The sequence below is a fragment of the Phalangium opilio genome, unplaced genomic scaffold, assembly GCF_054372755.1.
Source record: "Phalangium opilio isolate 3A_F unplaced genomic scaffold, DU_Popi_V2 ptg000650l_1, whole genome shotgun sequence".
Classification (NCBI taxonomy): domain Eukaryota; kingdom Metazoa; phylum Arthropoda; class Arachnida; order Opiliones; family Phalangiidae; genus Phalangium; species Phalangium opilio.
Genome location: NW_028324245.1, coordinates 159,966 through 181,232, shown reverse-complemented (window position 1 = coordinate 181,232; position 21,267 = coordinate 159,966). Strand labels below are relative to the sequence as shown.

At 36.2% G+C, this 21,267-nt stretch overlaps 7 protein-coding genes across 12 annotated transcripts; 2 read left to right on the top strand and 5 right to left on the bottom strand.

Annotated features, from left to right (window-relative positions):
- Nucleotides 1–2,360: 2,360 nt before the first annotated feature.
- On the bottom strand, nucleotides 2,361–3,536 carry LOC149588405 (histone H4-like). The gene has a single exon (XM_089862679.1). It carries the CDS (start codon nucleotides 2,926–2,928, stop codon nucleotides 2,551–2,553), a length of 378 nt encoding a protein of 125 aa, XP_089718805.1. The 5' UTR covers nucleotides 2,929–3,536; the 3' UTR covers nucleotides 2,361–2,550.
- Nucleotides 3,537–3,686: 150 nt separating this feature from the next.
- LOC149588404 (enoyl-[acyl-carrier-protein] reductase, mitochondrial) lies at nucleotides 3,687–5,175 on the bottom strand. The gene is made up of 4 exons (XM_089862668.1): nucleotides 4,733–5,175; nucleotides 4,549–4,662; nucleotides 4,214–4,488; nucleotides 3,687–4,153 (listed from the first exon to the last, which is right to left on the bottom strand). Exons 1-4 carry the CDS (start codon nucleotides 5,027–5,029, stop codon nucleotides 3,754–3,756), a joined length of 1,086 nt encoding a protein of 361 aa, XP_089718794.1. The 5' UTR covers nucleotides 5,030–5,175; the 3' UTR covers nucleotides 3,687–3,753.
- A 123-nt stretch (nucleotides 5,176–5,298) lies between these two features.
- On the top strand, nucleotides 5,299–11,490 carry LOC149588403 (uncharacterized). Of its 4 annotated transcripts, none has more exons than XM_089862638.1 (11): nucleotides 5,299–5,437; nucleotides 5,730–5,845; nucleotides 5,919–6,128; nucleotides 6,203–6,661; nucleotides 6,822–6,984; nucleotides 8,120–8,349; nucleotides 8,421–8,507; nucleotides 8,594–8,748; nucleotides 8,825–8,982; nucleotides 9,063–9,274; nucleotides 9,376–11,490. In XM_089862638.1, the coding sequence occupies exons 2-11, from the start codon at nucleotides 5,738–5,740 to the stop codon at nucleotides 9,430–9,432; spliced, it is 1,839 nt and encodes a 612-aa protein (XP_089718764.1). In that variant the 5' UTR covers nucleotides 5,299–5,437; nucleotides 5,730–5,737; the 3' UTR covers nucleotides 9,433–11,490. The 4 variants fall into 4 exon arrangements, with proteins under 4 accessions (XP_089718764.1, XP_089718763.1, XP_089718761.1 ...); XM_089862637.1 differs by having other exon boundaries at nucleotides 5,367–5,627; XM_089862635.1 differs by having other exon boundaries at nucleotides 5,367–5,845.
- A 1,076-nt stretch (nucleotides 11,491–12,566) lies between these two features.
- noi (splicing factor 3a subunit 3 noi) lies at nucleotides 12,567–15,523 on the bottom strand. Its single transcript, XM_089862650.1, has 13 exons — nucleotides 15,183–15,523; nucleotides 15,061–15,108; nucleotides 14,945–14,997; nucleotides 14,703–14,881; nucleotides 14,458–14,632; nucleotides 14,317–14,389; nucleotides 14,171–14,236; nucleotides 14,017–14,085; nucleotides 13,681–13,929; nucleotides 13,456–13,620; nucleotides 13,032–13,142; nucleotides 12,878–12,968; nucleotides 12,567–12,809 (listed from the first exon to the last, which is right to left on the bottom strand). Exons 1-13 carry the CDS (start codon nucleotides 15,276–15,278, stop codon nucleotides 12,676–12,678), a joined length of 1,509 nt encoding a protein of 502 aa, XP_089718776.1. The 5' UTR covers nucleotides 15,279–15,523; the 3' UTR covers nucleotides 12,567–12,675.
- Nucleotides 15,524–15,727: 204 nt separating this feature from the next.
- LOC149588401 (RNA polymerase II-associated protein 3-like) lies at nucleotides 15,728–18,397 on the top strand. Of its 3 annotated transcripts, none has more exons than XM_089862653.1 (8): nucleotides 15,728–15,953; nucleotides 16,081–16,406; nucleotides 16,479–16,671; nucleotides 16,739–16,894; nucleotides 17,490–17,801; nucleotides 17,882–17,979; nucleotides 18,047–18,141; nucleotides 18,218–18,397. In XM_089862653.1, the coding sequence occupies exons 1-8, from the start codon at nucleotides 15,795–15,797 to the stop codon at nucleotides 18,298–18,300; spliced, it is 1,422 nt and encodes a 473-aa protein (XP_089718779.1). In that variant the 5' UTR covers nucleotides 15,728–15,794; the 3' UTR covers nucleotides 18,301–18,397. The 3 variants fall into 3 exon arrangements, with proteins under 3 accessions (XP_089718779.1, XP_089718778.1, XP_089718780.1); XM_089862652.1 differs by having other exon boundaries at nucleotides 15,729–15,953; nucleotides 16,078–16,406; XM_089862654.1 differs by lacking the exon at nucleotides 16,739–16,894 and having other exon boundaries at nucleotides 15,729–15,953; nucleotides 16,078–16,406.
- Nucleotides 18,398–18,539: 142 nt separating this feature from the next.
- LOC149588400 (carbohydrate sulfotransferase 1-like) lies at nucleotides 18,540–19,712 on the bottom strand. The gene has a single exon (XM_089862702.1). It carries the CDS (start codon nucleotides 19,710–19,712, stop codon nucleotides 18,540–18,542), a length of 1,173 nt encoding a protein of 390 aa, XP_089718828.1.
- Nucleotides 19,713–20,124: 412 nt separating this feature from the next.
- LOC149588399 (carbohydrate sulfotransferase 1-like) lies at nucleotides 20,125–21,243 on the bottom strand. Its single transcript, XM_089862701.1, has one exon. The coding sequence runs from the start codon at nucleotides 21,241–21,243 to the stop codon at nucleotides 20,125–20,127; it is 1,119 nt and encodes a 372-aa protein (XP_089718827.1).
- Between the last annotated feature and the right edge of the window lie 24 nt (nucleotides 21,244–21,267).

The following is a 21,267-nucleotide window of genomic DNA, read 5'->3' as shown; positions in this document are numbered from 1 at the left end:
CGCATTTTCTTATTGTTTAGTGTGAATCAATCGCCTTATATACCCTAAATAAACAAAAGTTCTGATATACGTGTTCCCTAGAAGTATAACGTTAAATATAGCTATGTTTAAAATTATTTTAGGAATTAAGTTTCTTAAACCGACTTAACTATAATTAACGTAAAATACTGACGATTAAAATAATTAATATCAGTTATATTTAATTAATTATTTAAGATTAACTTCTTTCTATGTAATGACACAAGTGAGAGTTTATATAGAACGAGTAATGAAGATTGCATCTGAATCGAAACACTACACGAATATCAAAGTTAATATAAAGCGAGTAGGATGAAAAGATCTCTTACAAAACGATAACATTTTTTTGCAGAATATTAAATGGAAATAGTTTAAATATTTTTCGGCATTACGATTTTTTAAGTAGTTGTGTAGCTATAAAGCTCTGTTTCATCTCAATATTCCAAGAACATCTTTTATATTAACATTTCAAATTTGGTGTTTACTTTTTAATTCAGCTTTACTACATTTATATATAGTGTAAACACAACTTTTAACTTCACTACATGATATGGATTTTAATACTTCGCCTCTCTCTCTAAGTGTTGAAGCGATTGGGTCTATGAAATAAGATACCCTAGAGTTAAACCAGAATTGACCTTGTTTTGTGTCCTCTTACAAGAGGTATTAACGGTTCAGAGTGAGCCGAAAGTTATATACACACTTAAGTGATAGATATTAGGTCCTCATTAGAATTATGAGGATACACAGGGAAATGTTAAACGATTAAACCTTTACAATTGACCTTCGCAATATCCCGCTAATTTGAACTACGTATTTCCGGTTTTTCTCACTAGCTGGAAAGTAAATTCGTCTCGGCTCGGAGAGGTAGTATTTTGGTTTTCCCAACTTGTTTTATTATTATTTCTATATAGGATTACAGATAAACAAATTTAAATTTTAATAATATTACTTAAAACACAATTCATTTACGATTAATCCAAGAAAAAGTACGTACGCAACAGAAATTTATCTGTGCTCGAGGTGGTCTTCTTTGTTGATTTGAAATCGATTTCACTGATTTGGATGACTTGGTTGATTTAAAATCAACTTGTAATGCTGTTAAGACACCACCGCATTTAAATACAATTCATTTTGACAATAAAAACCTATCTACTCTAGGTTTGGTATAATTGTTTCACGTAATGGTCAAGAGTTTTTTTAATATAAACTGCGGATGTCCGGTTTGTTGATCCCCTGGATGGTGTCGCGAAGGATTTTCCTGCTCAGCAACAATGGTTTTTCATTATTTTCCCGGTCCCGGGGTGCAAAATTGCTTAATCCGGCCCTGTCCGTATTGCTGTTAAGACACCACTGCGTAAAGGAGACGGTCTTTCGCTTGGCGCGCTCGGTGTAGGTGACGGCATCATTGATGACAGTTTCCAGGAAAACCTTCAGGACACCACGAACTTCTTCGTAGATGAGTCCAGAAATACGTTTGACACCTCCGCGTCTTGCCAACCGACGAATGTCGGATTTGGTGATACCCTGGATGGTATCGCGAAGGATTCTCCTGTGACGAAGGGCTCCTCCCTTGCCGAGACCCTTCGTCCCTTTACCGCGTCCATGTCCAAATCCAAATGGGCCTCCAGCCACCTTAGCGCGAATAGAAACCGGAAATGTGAAAAACCGTACAGTAAAAAAATCGGTCTCTGATGGGCGCGACGCTGCGTATGGTAGCAGTTGGGTAGCCCACTTCCATTAAATCAGGAAACAAAGCGGTCCATTGGTCAAGGCGGCAAAAGTTGAGTTCGGTACTGCATGTTGAGGTCGAGAGTGAAAAGGTCTTGGTGCGGTTCTCCTTTTATAGGGACTTTGGGACCACGCTTAACCAATCAGGCGCGATCTCGCACTTGCTTTCCACTCGGCAAAGTTAACCGCATACTTATGCTTTGGTTGTACATGGTCAAACAAACCTTTACACGGTGATGTGAACCAACCTTCATTCCTTTGCAGTTAGAGATAAGATAAGAACTTCGAACTTTTGCGGACAAAGTAGTAATGACTCCATTGACCTCGGAGAAACTATAGAGTTTCCTTATCAAAATTGTAGGTAAACAAAGACTTTATTTGCTTTCTAAATCACTCTAGGTTTTCTAAGCTCAACTAATCGACCTTTGAGTTTAAAAGTATTGTTGAACTTCTTTATTTCTGCCCTACCTAGAATGAAATCTTAAACTATGCACAGTCAATAAGCATGCCAAGTAAGAATTAAATCTCTCCCTCCCTCCCCCCCCCAGTTGAAATGTAGGACAAGTACCTCGTGGACTTCTACAAATAACATAAATGAACGAAACCAAAAGTAAATATTCTCTATTTTTATTAGTATTCTATAATAGTTTTACACATAATTTTTAAAACTCATTTAAAATACAATTCATTTTGACAATTAAAACCTATCTTCTCTAGGTTTGGTAAAATAGTTCGCTTAATGGTCAAGAGTTTTTTTCTTTTTTAAATATTAATGTTTTCTTTATATAGTTGATCAATTAATTAAGGTCCTAAACCGTATAGTGGTCTTCCTTGTCTCTTCAGGGCGTAGACAACGTCCATAAAGGAGACAGTCTTTCGCTTGGCGTGCTCGGTGTAGGTGACGGCATCATTGATGACAGTTTCCAGGAAAACCTTCAGGACACCACGAACTTCTTCGTAGATGAGTCCAGAAATACGTTTGACACCTCCGCGTCTTGCCAACCGACGAATGTCGGATTTGGTGATACCCTGGATGGTATCGCGAAGGATTCTCCTGTGACGAAGGGCTCCTCCCTTGCCCAGACCCTTCGTCCCTTTACCGCGTCCATGTCCTAATCCAAATGTGCCTCCAGCCACATTAGCGCGAATAGCCGCGATACTCTTAAGCCCTTTAGCCATATTCAACTTAAAGAGAGAGAGAGCGAGATTGTTGACCAACTCGGAGGAATGTTAAAATCAAGAATTGTGTGAGTTGCCATGGATGCACCTTGCTTTTATATAGTCCGTTTCGTTTTATCTTGATTGGACTATTATTTTTTTTAGAAACCATTTCATTTTTTTAATGATACGAAGTCGATATATACAAAGTAAAGAATTCGATCTGTCCACAAACAATTCCAAATAATAGCTTTCATCTTTTTTATTTGAGGTTATGATTGAACTAGTGAGGGGGGTACTAAAAGGTCACCAGTTCCTAGAACTGCTGCGGAAAACTTGTAGTTCTGTTCGATTCAGTTCCAAACCTTAAGATTCTCTCCCAAATTACTGTGGCATCCCTGAAGGCACGCGGATTAACTTTCTCTGGCCCCTTTTAGTGACGCATTCTATACGGGCTTTACAGAGGTATTTCTGTGGGCGCTGCCATAACCTGTCGGCGGCCTTTAGTTAGTGGCTGACATTGCCTGTCGTCGAACGCGCTCGGTAGCCTTGGCAGAACAACTCTCCAAAAAAGGGGGCGGTAACCTCGAAAGTCCCGTATAAGGCGGTACATTAAGGTTTCAAATAATTGGAAGCGTCACACTACTATAGATTAGGCCTATATCTTATATACTTATGCATTGATTCATGACCTTTTGCACTTCAATACTAAGAACTCTTATAAGACCAATGGGAATTGAGCAAATTAACAATGTCCCATGAAGAGAGAAGCCAGAGAGTATTGTAAACAACTTTTATTAGATTATCATTAATATCTACAACCAAATGTCCCCCAAAAAATATCATTTAATTCATTTTAAATACATATTTTTTATTTATGAATGGTGTCATAGCATTTTCTATAGCTTCCTGGTATTGTTCTAAAGGTAAGAACGCGCAATTAGGCGGCTTTAGATGACCATTTTTAACAGCATTGGTAATGAACTCGACCATTTCCAATCTTTCAGGATTAAAAGTGTTTTGGTCATTGTATCTTGAAAGCCAGAAACCGCGAATACTAATGTCTTTAAAAATCAGCGCTGCAGTTGGTACAATAACTGGTTGCCTGGACATCCCTCCAAAAGTGACCACTACCCCTTTAGGAGCCAAGTGTCTCATCATGTCTGTTGTACTTTTACCACCGACACAGTTAAAGGCTAGGCGGGGTTTAGGGACTTCTTTGAAGATTTTTTCCATCGTATCAGTCCTGATGAAGAATAAGGACTTAGTGTTTCTTTGAGGACAAAGAAAGTGATCTACCACTAACCTTAATTCCTCCTCTGTTACAACAAAATCCGCTCCAATTTGGATCAATTCCGCTTTCAACTCCTCTAGATTGTCTCTCTGCCTTACTATGTTTATTGTCTTCAACCCCATGACCTTGGACAGTTGGATTGCGGCTCTGCCCACTCCACTATTGGCTCCATTTTGGATGACAGTATCACCGGGTTTAAGGATGACAAAGTCTTTCAAAATTCGGTATGCTGTACAAGGATTGATGGACATTGTTACGGCACTTTCTAGAGATATTGAATTATCAATCTAAGAGTAAACAATAGAATTAATTTGAATTACAAGTCAATTAGGTTTGACAGTTTATACCTTTATAAAGTGGTTTTCTGGTCCTTTATGATGGCTGGTCCAAGTGCCAAAAATTCCCTGTTTGCAAGGAATCACCCAATTCCCTTTTGATAAGGATTTGACATTGGAACCAATCTGAGTAATTAAAGTTAACTGTAGTTTCTAATATCTGCACCTTTAATTGCAAAAGCTTTGCATTATTTACTTTGACAACTTCTCCAACTCCTTCATTACCTCCAACAGCTGGTAATGATTGGGGTTTTAAAGGATATGTTCCTTGGATCATGTTGATATCGGCGGGGTTAACGGAGGACGCCAACATTTTTACCAAAATATCATTGGGACCAACAGATTCATCCCATTCTTCCTTTTCAGGCCTTAAAACTTTTATCGGATCGCCATAGTTGTCGTATTTAACTGAAAATCTTGATAAATTACGGATGTTTGTGTAGTGCAATTCATTTTTAATAATTTTCGAGATGTTTATGATTGATTTCCGCATTTTGGTACTACAATAAGGGTTCAAAGTGGCCGGCGAATCGTGTAATTATAGGGCTTGGCAAAGGCTTAGCTTTGTAAAGGATTCTTCCACACACAGGGACACAGCAGGGTGCTATCAGCTGATAACTACGCTTTCCGGGATCTCTATGTTATTGACTGAAAAGATTGTCTTCATTCATCAATCGAATCACTTCGCTGAGCGGCTCCATACGGGTCTCGAGACAATTTTTCTTGTCAGTGAAGCCCAATGCTACTGTAGTACAGTGGAAGGCGCGCGTAAAGACGGACAGACTGTTTTTAAAGGTCATACGGGAGAGAGGAGGAAAAGCGCCTTTACTACCCCCGGTCTTGTTGGGTCCGTTCCGTAAAACGGGATTTACCGTTAACCCTAATTATATTTCCGTATTTGGTAGGTTTTTATAAATTATTTTAATGAAAGTAATTTGTTAATTTCCACTTAAGTCTACGTATTTTCGGATTCGGGACGACGTAGAATAAGAATGAAAGCCAAATTTGCTTTAAATTTTAGGGAAAAAATTTCGTGTTTTGTAAGTTAGGCTTAGGAAGTTAGGAAGCTAAAACTTAGGAAGTAAAGGGAAGTAAGTTAATGGAGCGGGAATATCGCGTTGAAAACAATTCTTCGAACCATTTAAAAATCGGCAAATTCGCCGAATGCAAATTGGTTAAAAATGAATTTGCAGATCGCGTAATGGATAATGCCCCCGCGCCCGCTACAAATGAAACTAAAGCTGAAGCAGCCAATGTTACCGGAGATATGTATGATGTTGAGCAAATTGTGGATTCCAGATTCAGACACGTAAGATTTTGGTTTACAATGTTTAATCGCGATCCTATTACGTAACGAAGTTAAATTATTACTGATTAAATAGGGGAAATGGGAATACAGAATTCGTTGGAAGGGTTATGGGAGGGCTGAGGATACCTGGGAACCTAAAGAGAATCTAATACAATGCATGGACATGATAAAAGATTTTAAACATCATAAGAAAGTACAAGGAAAGAGAATTAAGGCCAAAAGGACTCGAGCTATTTCCAAAAGCCAAAATCAAGCCGAGGCCACATCCAATGTTAATGAAGATGTAAATAGAGTTCTAAGCGTGTCTTTTCCCCCGTTAAGTACTGATTTTAGTTTCTATTCTCAATAAAATAAAAGACTAGCTCTGAGAATGCCAGCAACAGTCTTCCATCTGATGTAAAAACGGAATCTCAACCAGACACCTTCTGGAAAGACTTCAGCGCTGGTCATATTCAGATTAGAGAGGAAGATATGTATAGCCACGTGAAAGGACGTAGAGCTAAGAGGAACCAGAACACTACAGGCTCCAAAACTCCATCCGTTCATAGTTCCACTTCTAATGATAGTACAGATCGCCCTTCAACAGCTCAGGATCAAAGCGAATTTAATTTGGGCGTACTACAAACCTTATCTCACTTTTTTGATAACTCTTTGCAATCTATCGAACATCTCAGAAAGCCGCAGAAAGATTGCTTATATCGATCTTGCTCTAAGCTCTCGAGAGTCAAAAATATAAATAAAAAATCCTCCATCATGAGAGTTGAGAGGGTTTCTTGCTCAACTGGGAAACTAATGTTAAAGATTAAAGGACACAAAGTAAACTAATTTTCCAAAAAAAAAAAAAAACCCATTAACTCCCACACTCTTTATAAATCCTTTATAAACCCTACCAAATAAGGCCTATTTGTGACCCCCCCCCCCCATTTAATTGGTAAATTCTACAGTTTTCTGACTATTCTCTCAACTTACTCATTAGCTCGCGAGTTGTTCTTATTCCAAAGCCACGCCAAATATGCTAGAGAGAAAATCGCATAATTTACGTAGTAGGAAAAAAATGTCTAAAGAGTCAAAACGTGAAACTAAAGTTCCAGTACAAAAAGCATCTATCACTCCTCCTCCAAAAAGGAACCTATTAGATGGTTCGTGAAAAAGGCCTACAGAGTTCATACAAATCTGGAAATACCAGGGAATTAAATTGTTTACTAAAATAATTGAGCAAAAACTCTGGGAAGTTTGTGATGCTTGAGTAAGTTTGCCTTGAAAGGGCTGCTCCAATTGACAATAATCAATCCTGTAATTATTACTTCAAAAAAACACTCCTGCAGTTACTAGGTGCACTTGCACCTGGAAATACGGGGCATATGTGGGGGGAAAACCTTGAAATACGGGGCATATGTGGGGGAAAAAAACCTTGAAATACGGGGGATATGTGGGGGAAAAAAACCTTGAAATACGGGGGATATGTGGGGGAAAAAACCTTGAAATACGGGGGATATGTGGGGAAAAATCTGGAAATACGGCCGATATGTGGGGAAAAACCTTTAAATACGGCCGATATGTGGGGAAAAACCTTTAAATACGGCCGATATGTGGGGAAAAAACGTGGAAATAAGGCGGGTATAGGGGAAAAAACGCGATAATACGGCGGTTATATGGGAAAAAACGCGAAAATACGGCGGGTATATGGCAAAAAACGCGAAAATACGGCGGATATATGGGGAAAAAACGCGAAAATACGGCGGATATATGGGGAAAAACGTGGAAATACGGCGGATATATGGGGAAAAAACGTAAAAATACGGCGGATATATGGGGAAAAACCTTTAAATACGGGCGATATGTGGGGAAAAAACGTGGAAATACGGCGGATATGTGGGGAAAAAACGTGGAAATACGGCGGATATATGGGGAAAAAACGCGAAAATATGGCGGATATATGGGGAAAAAACGCGAAAATATGGCGGATATATGGGAAAAAAACTCGAAAATACGGCGGATATATGGGAAAAACGTGAAAATACAGCGGATATATGGGAGAAAACGTGAAAATACGGCGGATATATGGGAGAAAACTCGAAAATACGGCGGATATATGGGGAAAAAAATCGTGGAAATAGGCGGATATATGGGAAAAAACATGGAAATACCAGGAAAGTGTGTGAAAAAACCTGCGAGGATCAGGGAAATCGGTTTTCTAGAAGTTGTATGAACCCTGGCTTAGTTCTGTTACTTCATATTATGTATAGAAGTTTGAAAGCGTATCTTCTGTATTAGAATTATTCACGGCAGTGGTTGACGGCAACTCTGCCCTTGTAGAAGAATTGTACAAATTATACAGCAAAGAAATAGACTATCTGACGCTCACTAGCGTCACTCACCAGCTACTTATGGACGCATTGGCTTCCAATAACTGGAAAATCATGGAAGTTCTAATTAGAAATGGGGCCGATATCAATACCCAGTCTACTGATGGTACAACGATACTCATGGCTGCTTGCCAAAATGTATAAATATAACTTTTTTGAATATAACTCCGTGGGAAAAGCAAAATTATGAATTACAACGTTTATTTTAGTCCAATTTTGAAGTTGTCCAAAAACTCTTGCAACATGGCGCCTATAAGGATAAGCAAAATGCGCAAGGGATGACCGCTCTAATGATTGTAGTTCTTTCCTCCCTTTTTCTTAACATTTTAAACACGGATACTTTGAATTATTCTAACATACTTCTCTATTTTTCCTTAAAAAGGCTTGTTTGGCGGGCGATTTTAATTCCTTAGTAAAACTATTAAACGCCGGAGCTAATTTTGTTCTGGTTAATTCCCGAGGGCAAAGTGCCGTTAAAATGGCTAATCAAGCTAAGAATCCTAAAATCCAGAACTTCATAACGACTCACGTCCAAAGGTACCTTATTCTTGACGCGAGAGACCCCACCATTCATTCTTTTAGAATATATAACAAACCCTAAAAAACCATTCAGGGTCAAAGCTTGTTTCGAAACTGAAGTCAGAACTGCATTACTGAGTGACGCTGATATCATGTACGCCCTATTTCCCTTACATTGTTACTCTCTTAACGAGCAGTCTGAAATAACAATCGCCTTTGACTATCAAGAATTGGATCCTAATTCTGGTAACGGTAAATTTTTTGGGAGGTCAAAATCGTAAAGTAAAATTGCGCTTAAAGACTTTGGACTTATAATTATGAGCGTATTTTAGTCGCCGGAAATGGCTACATAATCTTTATTGCCAAAGCTACGATATCCGAAAAGGAAGTGTCCTGTAAACTTGACGGAGCTGATGGTAATTACCTGGTAACGTGGGTGACCTTAAATAACAAGAAACAGGAGTTAATAACGGTCGGATATTCGTGCAATCCTCTGCACGAGGGAAGAAATGTCTTGACCATTTTTACCGAACAATCAAATAGGGTAAGGGTTTTGGTTTGTTGTTGTTTTATTTATTCTCCTTTCGTTTTAATTAATCTTTATTTAATCTTATCTAATATTTTCCATCATCTTTAATCAACAAGGATAATGTGAAATTAATAATTTGCGCGTATAAAGTAAAGTTGGACACCATGTCCTGACTTTAAACTTCAATAAAAAAAAAAGCAAAAATGTATTTAGGAACACGGATGAATTTAAATAATTATAAAGTAACATAACATACAAATTATCTGCCATTTGCTCACATAAATGTTTTTAAAAACATTTAAAAAGAAAATGACTCTATAATTAATTAATTAATAATATTGTCACTCGTATATATAAATCTTTAAAAGTTAAAATTAGCCCCCCCCCCCTTCTTCTTCATGCTCTCCGATGAAAACTAATTCCTCCAAACCTTTTTCAAGTTCAACAATATCGAGTATACTAAAGTCATAAACTTCCTAACCTAACTCTTTTTTAACCCTATAGTTTCTTTTTAATTAAACTAAATATTAATTAATTAATATTATATTGACGCAAAAGTTTCACGATTGACAACAATTAAGATTTTTTTCCAGAAAAGAATGTTTTGAACGCGTAAAAATTATAAATAAATTAGATGGGAGTTGAGATTTTCTTTCCAGAGACTAAAAAAAAAAAAAAAATCGCCACTGCCAAATAAAATTCAACATAACATAACTGTGATATTTATTATACAAGAGAAAGAGAGAAAAAACTACCCAGTTTATTCCATTGTTTTTTGTTTTATTAAACGAAAATCAATTTTTTTTTCTCTTAAATCATATTGTATGATTTTTTTCTTTCCTTTTAAACGAAAGATTGTAGCTTAGTATATTATTTTTCCGTTTTAATATTGAAAAGTTTAAAATGTAGAATATAGGCCTAGTTATAAGATCATTAAGTCATAAGTAATTTTTATTTAAATGAAGTTATTTTGGTTTAATCTCCATTTTTCCAGCGTAAAAGATATTTTAAACTAGCAGGGAGTTTATTCAAAACTAAGATATATCTATATAGAATCTCCTATAAGGCAACTAGACTCCCGTTCGGTTTGCAACCTTGGAAGGGATTAAGTTCAAATTATAAACCGTGAGATATTCAACCCCTTTCAGGATTGAAACTGATAAATATAGTAGAAAAAGATTTAAGGCTGGGCGAATACTTTAATATCAGCAGAATATTTCGGTAGAATATCTAGACGAATAACATTTTCTATAGCCTTCAACAGTGTTAGGGTTAGGCGGCCTTTAGGCTTAGACGTCCTTTGTCTTCGACTAGGGTTGGGCTTAGACATCCTTTGTCTTCGACTAGGGTTAGGTTTATACGTCCTTTGTCTTCGACTATGGTTAGGCTTAGGCGTCCTTTGTCTTCGACTATGGTTAGGCTTAGGCGTCCTTTGTCTTCGACTAGGGTTAGGCTTAGGCGTCCTTTGTCTTCGACTAGGGTTAGGCTTAGGCGTCCTTTGTCTTCGACTAGGGTTAGGCTTAGGCGTCCTTTGTCTTCGACTAGGGTTAGGCTTAGGCGTCCTTTGTCTTCGACTAGGGTTAGGCTTAGGCGGCCTTTGTCTTCGACTAGGGTTAGGCTTAGGCGGCCTTTGTCTTCGACTAGGGTTAGGCTTAGGCGGCCTTTGTCTCCGACTAGGGTTAGGCTTAGGCGGCTTTTGTCTTCGACTAGGGTTAGGCTTAGGGTTAGGCGGCCTTTGTCCTCGACGATTGTTAAGCCTAATTATTAGATATTGAATTCAGAAATCACTATTCGTCTTGGTATTCGCGGAGAAAAATAATTAGGTATTCCCCATAGTAAAAAAAAGGGGGGGAGGGGTACTCGCCCAGGCTTAAGAAAGATATATTTGTTCCTGCGTATTAATTATCTTTAAATTGTATAAAATAATATCAAATGTTTTATTTTAGCCTAGATAACAATAGATGAACTAAGTTTTATCGAGCTTACTTGATGGTATTTGTTTTTTGCCCCCTTAAAGTGATAAGTTAAAATTTAACGAATAAAGATTAATCTAGCTAATGAAGAGAAAACAATTTAAGGTTACGAAATATATGTAAAACGCGCGGAATAACGTTTTGTTTTATTAAGTAATATTTGTATATATATTATCTAAAGTTGATAATTATTTAGAAATCAGTGTTTGTATTTGTAGGTAAACAAAAACTCTAAAAGTATATATAATTAAATAAATAAATAATCGCTGTCTGATAATGAAGGAGGAGAAAATGAAATCTAAATAATAACGCAAATATATATAAAATATATAAAGTTGTCTCTAAAGTAAATAATAATCTTATTGGTATTTGTAATTTATAGAATCATAATCTTTAATTCTTTTGTTATTCATTCAGTATTATTATCGTGCGGTTTTCATTCTCACAATGTGTTTTATTTTTTTCTTCTTCTGGTTTCTTGCTGATATTTAATTGCAATAATGAAAGAATGCTTTATTTTTTGTACTCTGTTGGCAACTTTTAACTTCGTTAAATTTTAAGGTAGAATCGTAAGTTAATTAATTATATAGCCCCCCCCCCCTTGTGAGTAGGAAATCTTGAAACAGATACGCACTTAGGTGGTGTTGAATAATTACTAGAGGTGCGCGAGTCCAAATTTTTAGGCTGCGATTCCAAGTAGTACCCGCGAGTCCTAAGTTGATACCTTAGCTTTTGTTAGCGGTGTAATGCGCATGCGTGACAACTAAAGCTATCTCTTAAGCCTTTGTTAGCGATTTTTACTGAAAATTTGTTATAAGTTGACCCCTCGCGAAGTAGAAATGGACTCGCGAGTACTTGCAAATTCCTATAGGAAAATGTGCGAGTCCGATAATTCAAGGACTCGGGCTCGCATACGCCTAATAATTACTTATGATAAAAAAAAAATGAAGTTATATTGAGGAAATAATCTCTTTTATCATTGTTACGTGTAAAAAAAATTTATTTAATTTAATTAATGGAGCTAAATACGCTTGTGTTGTGTAGAAAAATATATTTACTATATTTAGCTCCAGTTGGGAGGTTGTTAAATAGCGCATGTCATAATTAATTCCGTAAAAAAAAAATATTGTTGGCAGTGCAATAATGAGTAATTACTACTAATTACCTCGATTTTAACCAAAGCTTACTATAAAATTACCGGTAAAATATTATATAGTATTTGTTCGAAATCCTTTGGGGGAAGAAAATCATTTAAAAAACAAAATAGTGTTTTGAGTAACTGTTTTCCGTTTATTTTGTTTTTTTGGTCTTTTTAAGAATGAAATGAAAGCAAATTAATATATGAGAAAGTTTTTATTAGACTTAATCTTTATACCAATGGTGAAATAATTAAAAATAATGTCTTGTTACATCCATTTAAAAAAAAAATGTACAATGGACTGATTACAATAAGCCTTGACGTTTTAGATCTTCAAAGGTTTTCTTGTTAACAACATTGCCTTGAGAATCCTCGTATTCTTCTTCATTAATAGAAAGAAAACGTTCCTTCATTTTAATATCCTTTAGTTTCTGCCACACTGAAAAGTTAAGTAATATATTTAATTCATATAGATCTTGATTTTAATATTTTTTTTAGGTATTTTACAGTTTAGAGCATCCTCTATTTGAGTAACATTAGCAAAATGAGCTGTATTTGGGATTCCTAAACATCTCATTCCGTGAGCGTGTCGCCATTCCTGTTGGTAAAAAAAAGTTAATTATTTAGCCCTAAAAGTTTTGATAAACTTAATTAATCTTACAGCAAAATGTCTTTGGAATGCTTTTGGTCCCTTGTAAGTCTGATTTCCGCAAATTTCGCAACTGTAGGTGATGTTTAAACCGTGAAGTTTGTAGAGCCAATAAGGGATGGGCTAAATTTAAAAAAAAAAGTTTTGTAATCTTAGGTAATGATCTCTCGAGTCCCGCCCCCTTCATCCAGAGTCCCGCCCCTTCATCCAGAGTCCCGCCCCTTCATCCAGAGACCCGCCCCTTCATCCAGAGACCCGCCCCCGTCATCCAGAGACCCGCCCCCGTCATCCAGAGACCCGCCCCCGTCGTCCAGAGTCCCGCCCCTTCATCCAGAGTCCCGCCCCCGTCATCCAGAGACCCGCCCCCGTCATCCAGAGACCCGCCCCTTCATCCAGAGACCCGCCCCCTTCATCCAGAGTTGAAAAAGTATAATACCTTTCCATCCCAACCCAGTGGAAGATTTTTGGGATTATAAATGACATCATTATCTTCCTCTTCTTCAGAATCGGTGTCAGTAGCTTCATTATCTGATTCTTCACGTTCTCCAATAGTTCTTGCTTGTTTTCTTTGAACATTTTCTTTAGTAGATTGACGTTGTTCCTGAAATTTGAGTAATAAGTTAAGTAATAAGTATTTAAATGGTAATTGTAACGTAATTACTGATAGAATTTCCACAAAACGATAAACTTGAGCTTCCAATATGGCAATCTCTCTATGTTTTTCAAAATCTCGATTTTTTCCAGCTTTTCCCGGTTTGGATTTGGCAAATAATGATGGATCAAGTTCTCTCAACATTTTTCCTTTAGTGCCGAATAATCTTTGAGCTCTTTCTTCCAGAGTTCCTCCGCATTTTAGACCTAAAGCCATAAGAGCGGATTTTAGACGATCCAAACCCAATGAAGCAAGTTCCTAAAAAGTTTTAATTTTTTAAACAAAAAATAGATAATTAAAAACATTTTATTTTTAATCAAGAATTAATTAATAAAATTATTATACTTCAGCAGATGAAAATGCGGATAAATCTAAATGAGCCCCGGCATGTGTCAGAGCGCCACCTGTTTCTTTCTAAATTTGAAACATTAATTAAATAGAAAAACATATTAATTATAAACTTTAATTAAACTAATGTTTTTTTCTTTAAATTAATTACAGGCCATCCAGGAAGAGTTCCAGCTTCCCATTGTTTATCAAAATCAGCCATAATGAAATCCATTTCCTGAATTAAATTAAAAAACTTAAATGATTAGGTTTAATAATTAATTAAATTAAGAGAAAGTTAATTATATTTAATCTTACATCCGTAATATCAAGTAAGGGTTTAACTCTGACACAATAATCTTCCAAGTACTCAATCAGGCTTTCAAGATACCTAAAAATATATCAAAATTAGCATTGTAATTTAATTTATTAACTTAAATGTTAATTTAATTAAGTTACTTTCTATATTCTGAATTTTTCCTCTCCTTTGGAATTTCAAATAACTGGTCAAATGTTGCTAAATAAGACAAATAATCTACTCTATCAACTCCTTTCAGGTTGATGTATTTTTCATAACATTCGTGAAGATCTAAATATTTTCCGTAACCCTCTTCATCGGTAAAGTCAATTATATCTATATAAAAATTAATTAAACAATAATTATTATTTATTTTATCCTGATTTTTTCAAGACTAAAGACTAACTTAGCATTTCTTCAGTAGGGTTTTCTCTGGACTGCATTAGTTCCTCAAATTCAACTGACATCGGGATGCTAACTTCATTAGGATGTTTTCTATGAAACTCTTTAATTGTTCTCAATCTAGAATAGAATTCGGCAAACTCATTGGGTCCTGATAAGGTTGCGATTTCTTCTTTTCTTTGACTAGATTTATTAGATAAATTTATTAGAATTAAAGCGGAAATAAGTTTTAGCTAAGGTATTTACCCATCCTTATCTTCATAGAGTTCTTTTAGGTTTTGAGAACAAGTAACATGACGCTACAAAGAAATTAAAGTTTAATATTTTTAAAGGTTTTTATGGCATAATTCAAATAGGCTTACGTCAAGATACAGCCTTAAACGGTGATCGGAGTTAATTTGTTCCCGATTCTACGTAAAATTTAATATAATATAATTAAAACCTAGCCAAGCCGAGTTGCTTGCTTGTTGTTAGTATAGCTTACCGATGACTTTTTCTGTAACATTTCTCTCACCATCGCATCCATAAGTCTTTCCCTTTCTTCATGGTACCGTCTTTGCTGTTCTAGTAGAGTTTCCATGTTTTAATACTCTATCAAATATAACTTAATTTTCTTCAATTAACTTTAGTAAACCCGCTTTGTTTGATTACCACGGCACAACAAAAGTTACAAAACACGACGCCTTAAGCCTTGTTTCCTTGAATTTGTTGTTCAGTTTGCACAAGGGCCGGAAATAAGCACAGGACACTGGACATTGTCCAATAAAATTTTAAAATGTCCCATAATTTTTTCAAAAACGAAGGGCATCACTGGACAATTTGACCATGGCTTGACTATGAAGATGCGATACTATTTTGCACACTCCAGTGGACAATGTCCTATAAAATATCTAGTCAAAGTGGGGGTCACTGGACACATGTCCTATAAGAAATTTCTCTTATTTCCGGCCCTGTTATTTGCACTCTGTCCTCTAATCCTCTATAGCGTTCAACCAATCAGAGTCAACGAAATCAGTCACGTGGCTTTTTACGAATTTCGTCGTCCATGTTTTTTAAACCGAATTGCAGTTTCAGTAAACGAACGTGAAAGATCATCATGTCTAGTTCCGGGGCTGAAATTTCAAAACAAATTAAAGATAATTCGCAAGAATTACAGGATTATCTGAAGGATTTAGATAGATGGGAGTCCGAAATCCGTAAAAAAGATGAAGATCTTTTAAAAAACTCTAAAGATGAGGATGTAAACAACGTAAAGGTGTGATTTTGACATATCCTAAGCCTTTGCGAATTCCTAAACCCACGTGTTTCCGATTCTGAACACCTCTACCTTCTCTGAATGGTTTATCGTGTAATTAATTATATTTTAAATTTTATTGCAGCAGTTGCCACCAGTACGCAATTCAAATCCATTAGATATCTCTAGGAACTCTAATGGAACGAGTGAAAAACCTGGGGTTAAAGTAGATGAAGGTATGGAAAGTGGAAACAGTGAATCAGAATCTTCCGAAGGGGATAATACCGAGGATGAAGAATACGAAGTCGAGAGAAAGAAACAGCGAGCTATTCTAGAAAAAGACAAGGGTAATGAATTGTTCAAAAAGGGAAAGTACCAGGAAGCCATTTGTTGTTACACAAGAGGAATTCAAGATGATCCCACAAACTTCATCCTCCCAGCTAACAGAGCTATGGCTCTGATGAAATTGGAACAGTATGACAACATACCTTAATACTTTTAACACAATTTTTGGGGTCAGATTTAACCTAAATTATTATGGGATAGACACGCAGCGGCTGAAAAAGATTGCACACAATCAATCTCTCTAGATCATACTTTTGTAAAAGCTTTCTACAGAAGAGGAGTTTGCCGTCTAGCTTTAAAAAAATACCAATTGGCTAGACAAGATTTTCTTAAAGTAGTAGAAATGGATCCTAGTAATAAACAAGCCAGAGTGGAATTAGATAAAATTAATGAAGTAAGTTGAATCTGGGTGGTTTGAAAAGGGAAGGGTGTGATAATAAAACATAAAATCAATCCTAAAGGTATTTAAGAAAAGGGAAAAATCAAAAGATATAATAAGTGAAACTGAAACAAAAGGGAAAACTCCAATTATATTACCAACTTTAGAAAGTAAATCATCTTCTGAAAATGATGGGATAATATACCCAATTGAGAAATCATTAGAATCTAGATCAAAGGTATATTACTAGGGTTCATGCAAACCTAGCTGGAGAAGTTAGGGAAATAAATTGACTAAAATTTCAGGGATATTAAAAACTTTAGTAAAATTCAGGGAATTTGGCCTAAAAATGTCCATTATCATAGTTCAGGGTTCGTACGGAACCTGGATAACCTGGATAAGTCAGGGATATGAAAAATAGAGGAAAAAGTCAGGGATTTGAAACATTTTCCTAAAAAGTCAGGGATGTGTCAGGGATTTTGTTTGGCATATCAAACCATACTTCGAGCAATGCTAAATATGAGCCAGGTGTGATGAAGTTGGCTCTGGTAAACACCTTAAAATGGTCAGGGATGTAGGCAAAATTTGGTCAGGGATAACTCGAAGAGTCAGGGATTTTCAATGTAAAAATTTCGTACGAACCCTGTAGTTATTACTCCAAAAAAACCACTCTTGCAGTTACTAGGGGTTTTACACCTGGAAATATATGGGGGGGGGACCATGGAAATGTCAGGGAAATCAGTTTTCCAAATTTTGTATGAACCCTGATAACTAATTTTAATTAGTTCCTTAATAAGGTATTTTATTTAAAAATTAAACATCAATTGTTTTAGAAGCCATTAAGGAGATTAGAAATAGTAGACATTCCTCCTCTTAAGGAGGAATCTGTTAAAGCTATATCACCACCTCAACCTTTGCAAAAAGACAAACCAAAAACCGTCATTAGTGATAATGAGGTTATCAAAAAAATTAAATCCACAAAGGCCAATTTAGAAAATAGTCCAAAAACAAAGGAAAAATTAGAAGAAGAACATGATGTGGGACCTTCCCCCAATGTTCCACCAATTCCAATCAATTCATTCCAATTTGAACGTGATTGGAGGCTTTTAAGACACTGGCCTGAAACTCAGTACAAGTATTTAATGGTAAACCCATTAAAATATAATATAGAGTTCAAAGGTCAAAAAAGTCTAAAAAATATAAAATCATCTACAAAATTTTGCAGAATTTTCCTCCAGAAAATTTTTCAACCACTTTTAAAAACTCAATTGAAACTGAAATATTTACGAGTATACTTAAAATTCTGAGTCAGAATTACAAAGGGTAAAAGAAAATAAGTTTTTTTCTTAAAAAATTAAAATTAAGGCTTGAAATTAAATTTAAATTTTAGGGAAGTAGATATCTATATCAAGTACTTGACAAATTTAGCCAAAGTTGGACGTTTCTCTACTATATTAATGTTCTTGTCCACTGAAGAGAAAAAAGGTTCAACATCTCTTTAAGTTCTAGGAATTAATTTTTTATTAACATAACATCAAAATTTTATTTATTTTTTTTTTAGAAATATCGACTTTGATCCAAAAAGTTGGAGAAACTTGTACTCTCCAACAAATCGAATGTTTGAAACAGTTGTATAATATTTGAGACAGCACTATGAAGGCTGTAAACATTTTTTTTTTTTGTTGTTGTTGTACTTTTTCAGTTTCAATCAAATAAATATGTGTCCACTCTTCTTGTTATACTCCTTGCTTTTTTTGAAACATCTAAAAAGAAAAACGCGGCGCGAAATTCAAAGTGTAGATTTGCACGTGATTCCAAGTTTTTAACCTTTCACCTCCACGGAAAAGACATACTTTCGTTGTTTTCACCAAAAATATGTTTCATTATAGGCCTAGATTAAAGTTCTTTTCAGAAAGATGGGTTGGAAAATATTTCTTGTTGGGATAGCATAATTCATTTCTGTCTATTATACCTTGACAATCGCAGTTTTCGATAGCGTTCAAACTGAAGTTTGTGTATATAGTTCCAAACAAATTCCCGCATTCATTCTCAGTTGTTGAAATTATCTCCGAAGATTGACTATTGTGCCACGAAAATGCTATTTTACCAGAATCCCTACACGTCGAATAGACGACGTCTCTAACCTCGTCGTCTTTTTTGTCACAATGATTACCATCAGTGTTTTCGTTTAGAAAGACCGACACTTCTTGGGAAATGTTAGGAAACCCGAGGAATCGAAAGATATATTCAGCCATCTTGAAAGGCTGACAAGCCAATTCTTCAAATCTAATTGTGGCAAACCTTTCGGGATATTTCATGTCCAGATACAGAGTGTACTGAAATTCTTCATGGATAAATTCGCAGAAATATGAAATCGATGAACAAGATTCGTCATTAATACACCATGATTGAATGGCCCCCTTCTTTCTGGACTGAACGATGCCTCTGGGATCACGTACCAAGTACAAGATTTGAAGTCCCTCGATGTCGTTTAGTAATCTTTCGGCGTTTACCACGAGGTACATTCTTACCATCTTGATAACCCTGAGCTTTGACTTGGAACATATCTCGCTGGCCTTGTCCAAATCGTAGCAATTCCCATCACTTACCTTAGTACCGTCAAGGGGACAGAGTGCCCCGGGTTTAACCTTGTACGCGTTATTTACGGCTAAGTGAACGCTTCCAGCTAGATGACGTATATGGTTTACCCATGGTCGAAAGTTACAATCTAAAAGGTCGTTGATATACTGGTAGACACTGTCGTCTACCGGTGTCTTCGAAAATTCCGTCATAAATCGAATTGGTTCGAAGAAATAGTAAGACCCGTTATGACTTTGAACTACGTCACCCAGGAATGAGGAGCCACTTCGATAAGTAGTGAAAATGATGACCTTTTTCACCACTTCTTCGGACTCTGGAACAAGTCCTTGGTTTTGTTGGCGAAAAAGGGCTTCCATGTTGTTATTTTGATACAGACATATTGACGTAATGCTAATTATAATAAATCCGATGGCGATTTTAAGGACTTGAGCGCCGAGAAATATTTTCCTAAACATTTTACTTCTATAATGTACCTCGTCGGAGTGGGGGAAAAATATAGACGATGCGATTGATTACGTTGACAATTAATACACGATGTTTATTAAAATCAAAGTTCGTTTTATGGAAACCACTGTTTAAACGTTTTTTGAGTGGACCTGTATTGTATTAAACGATAAACTAGGTAAAACCATGGCACAACTAGGAGTTGAAACGTAACCTATATTATTTCGCTAATTCTGTCATTAATAACCTTCTGTATCACATTGACAAGATAGTTTCTGTTCCATTTACCTTTTCGTTATTTAAAAACAACATGTTTGGTAAACAAAATGCACATGGCACATGTAAAGTATGAACTATATTTCGGAAACAGCTTATATGAACGTATTTTTAACTATTTTATCGAGCCGGGGATCAAGACATCGTTCAGGAATTCTTTTCGGACAGATGTCGAGGGATTACGCTTTTGTTGGGATAACATAGGTCATTTCTTTCAATAATTCCTTGACAATCGCAGTTTTCACTAGTGTTCATACTGAACCTACTATATATGTTTTCCAAGAGGTTTTCGCAAGATTTCTCTACCTCCATAATATTGGATAAATTTTCAATATTCTGCCAGGCAAAAGCGATTTTACTCGATTTTCGGCTTGTCGCGTAAGCGTACATTGCTCTGCCCCGGTTAACTTTATGGTAGTCATTTCTGGTACTCTTCTGAAGAAACGCTATAGTTTCTTCCATCACCTTAGTGAACCCTACGAACCGGAAGATATTCTTGGCCATTGCGAATGGTTGACAAGCCACTTCCTCGAACCTTACCATCGCGAATCTTGCCGCGTAATCCCGATCCAAATGAACAGAATATTTAATTTCTTCACCGATGGATCGACAGAGATAGGAAGCCGAGGAACAATTCGAAAATCTTTCACGACACCATTTCCGAACTTGTCTACCACCTCTGGATTTCATGGTTCCTCGTGGGTCCCGAACCAAGTACAATATTTTAGTCTGGTAGATATCCTTCAGCAAGCGCTCCGCATTTCCTACTAGGGACAGTCTTACCAACTTCACAACCCTTAACGTGGATTTTAAACAAATCTCTCTCGCTTTGTCTAAATCGTAACAATCCTCGGAATGGGGACAAAGAGATCGGGTATCAACGTTGTAAGCGTTGTTTTTGGATAGGAATCGGCTAGTGTTAAGTAGATAACGGAAATGGTTCTCCCACGGTCGGAAGTTGCAATCCAAAAGATCCCTTAGGTACTGAAAGACGGTGTCATTAAATCCCGACATAAAATACAATGGCTCGAAGAAGTAGTATGACCCTGGATGACTTTGAAGTAAATCTCCCAGAAATGAGGACCCACTTCGTACCCTGCTTATAACGATTACTTTTCTTACACTTTCCTCTTGGACATTTGGACAATTACTTGCGGCCTGCAGTTCCGTGTCCCAATAAACATGTAATTTTTTATTCCATATTATGAACTTCACGAATAATAAGGTAATTACAATCGTAAAATTTAGGATGTAGAACCTTTTCATGATCGTAACTATAACTACAAAAGT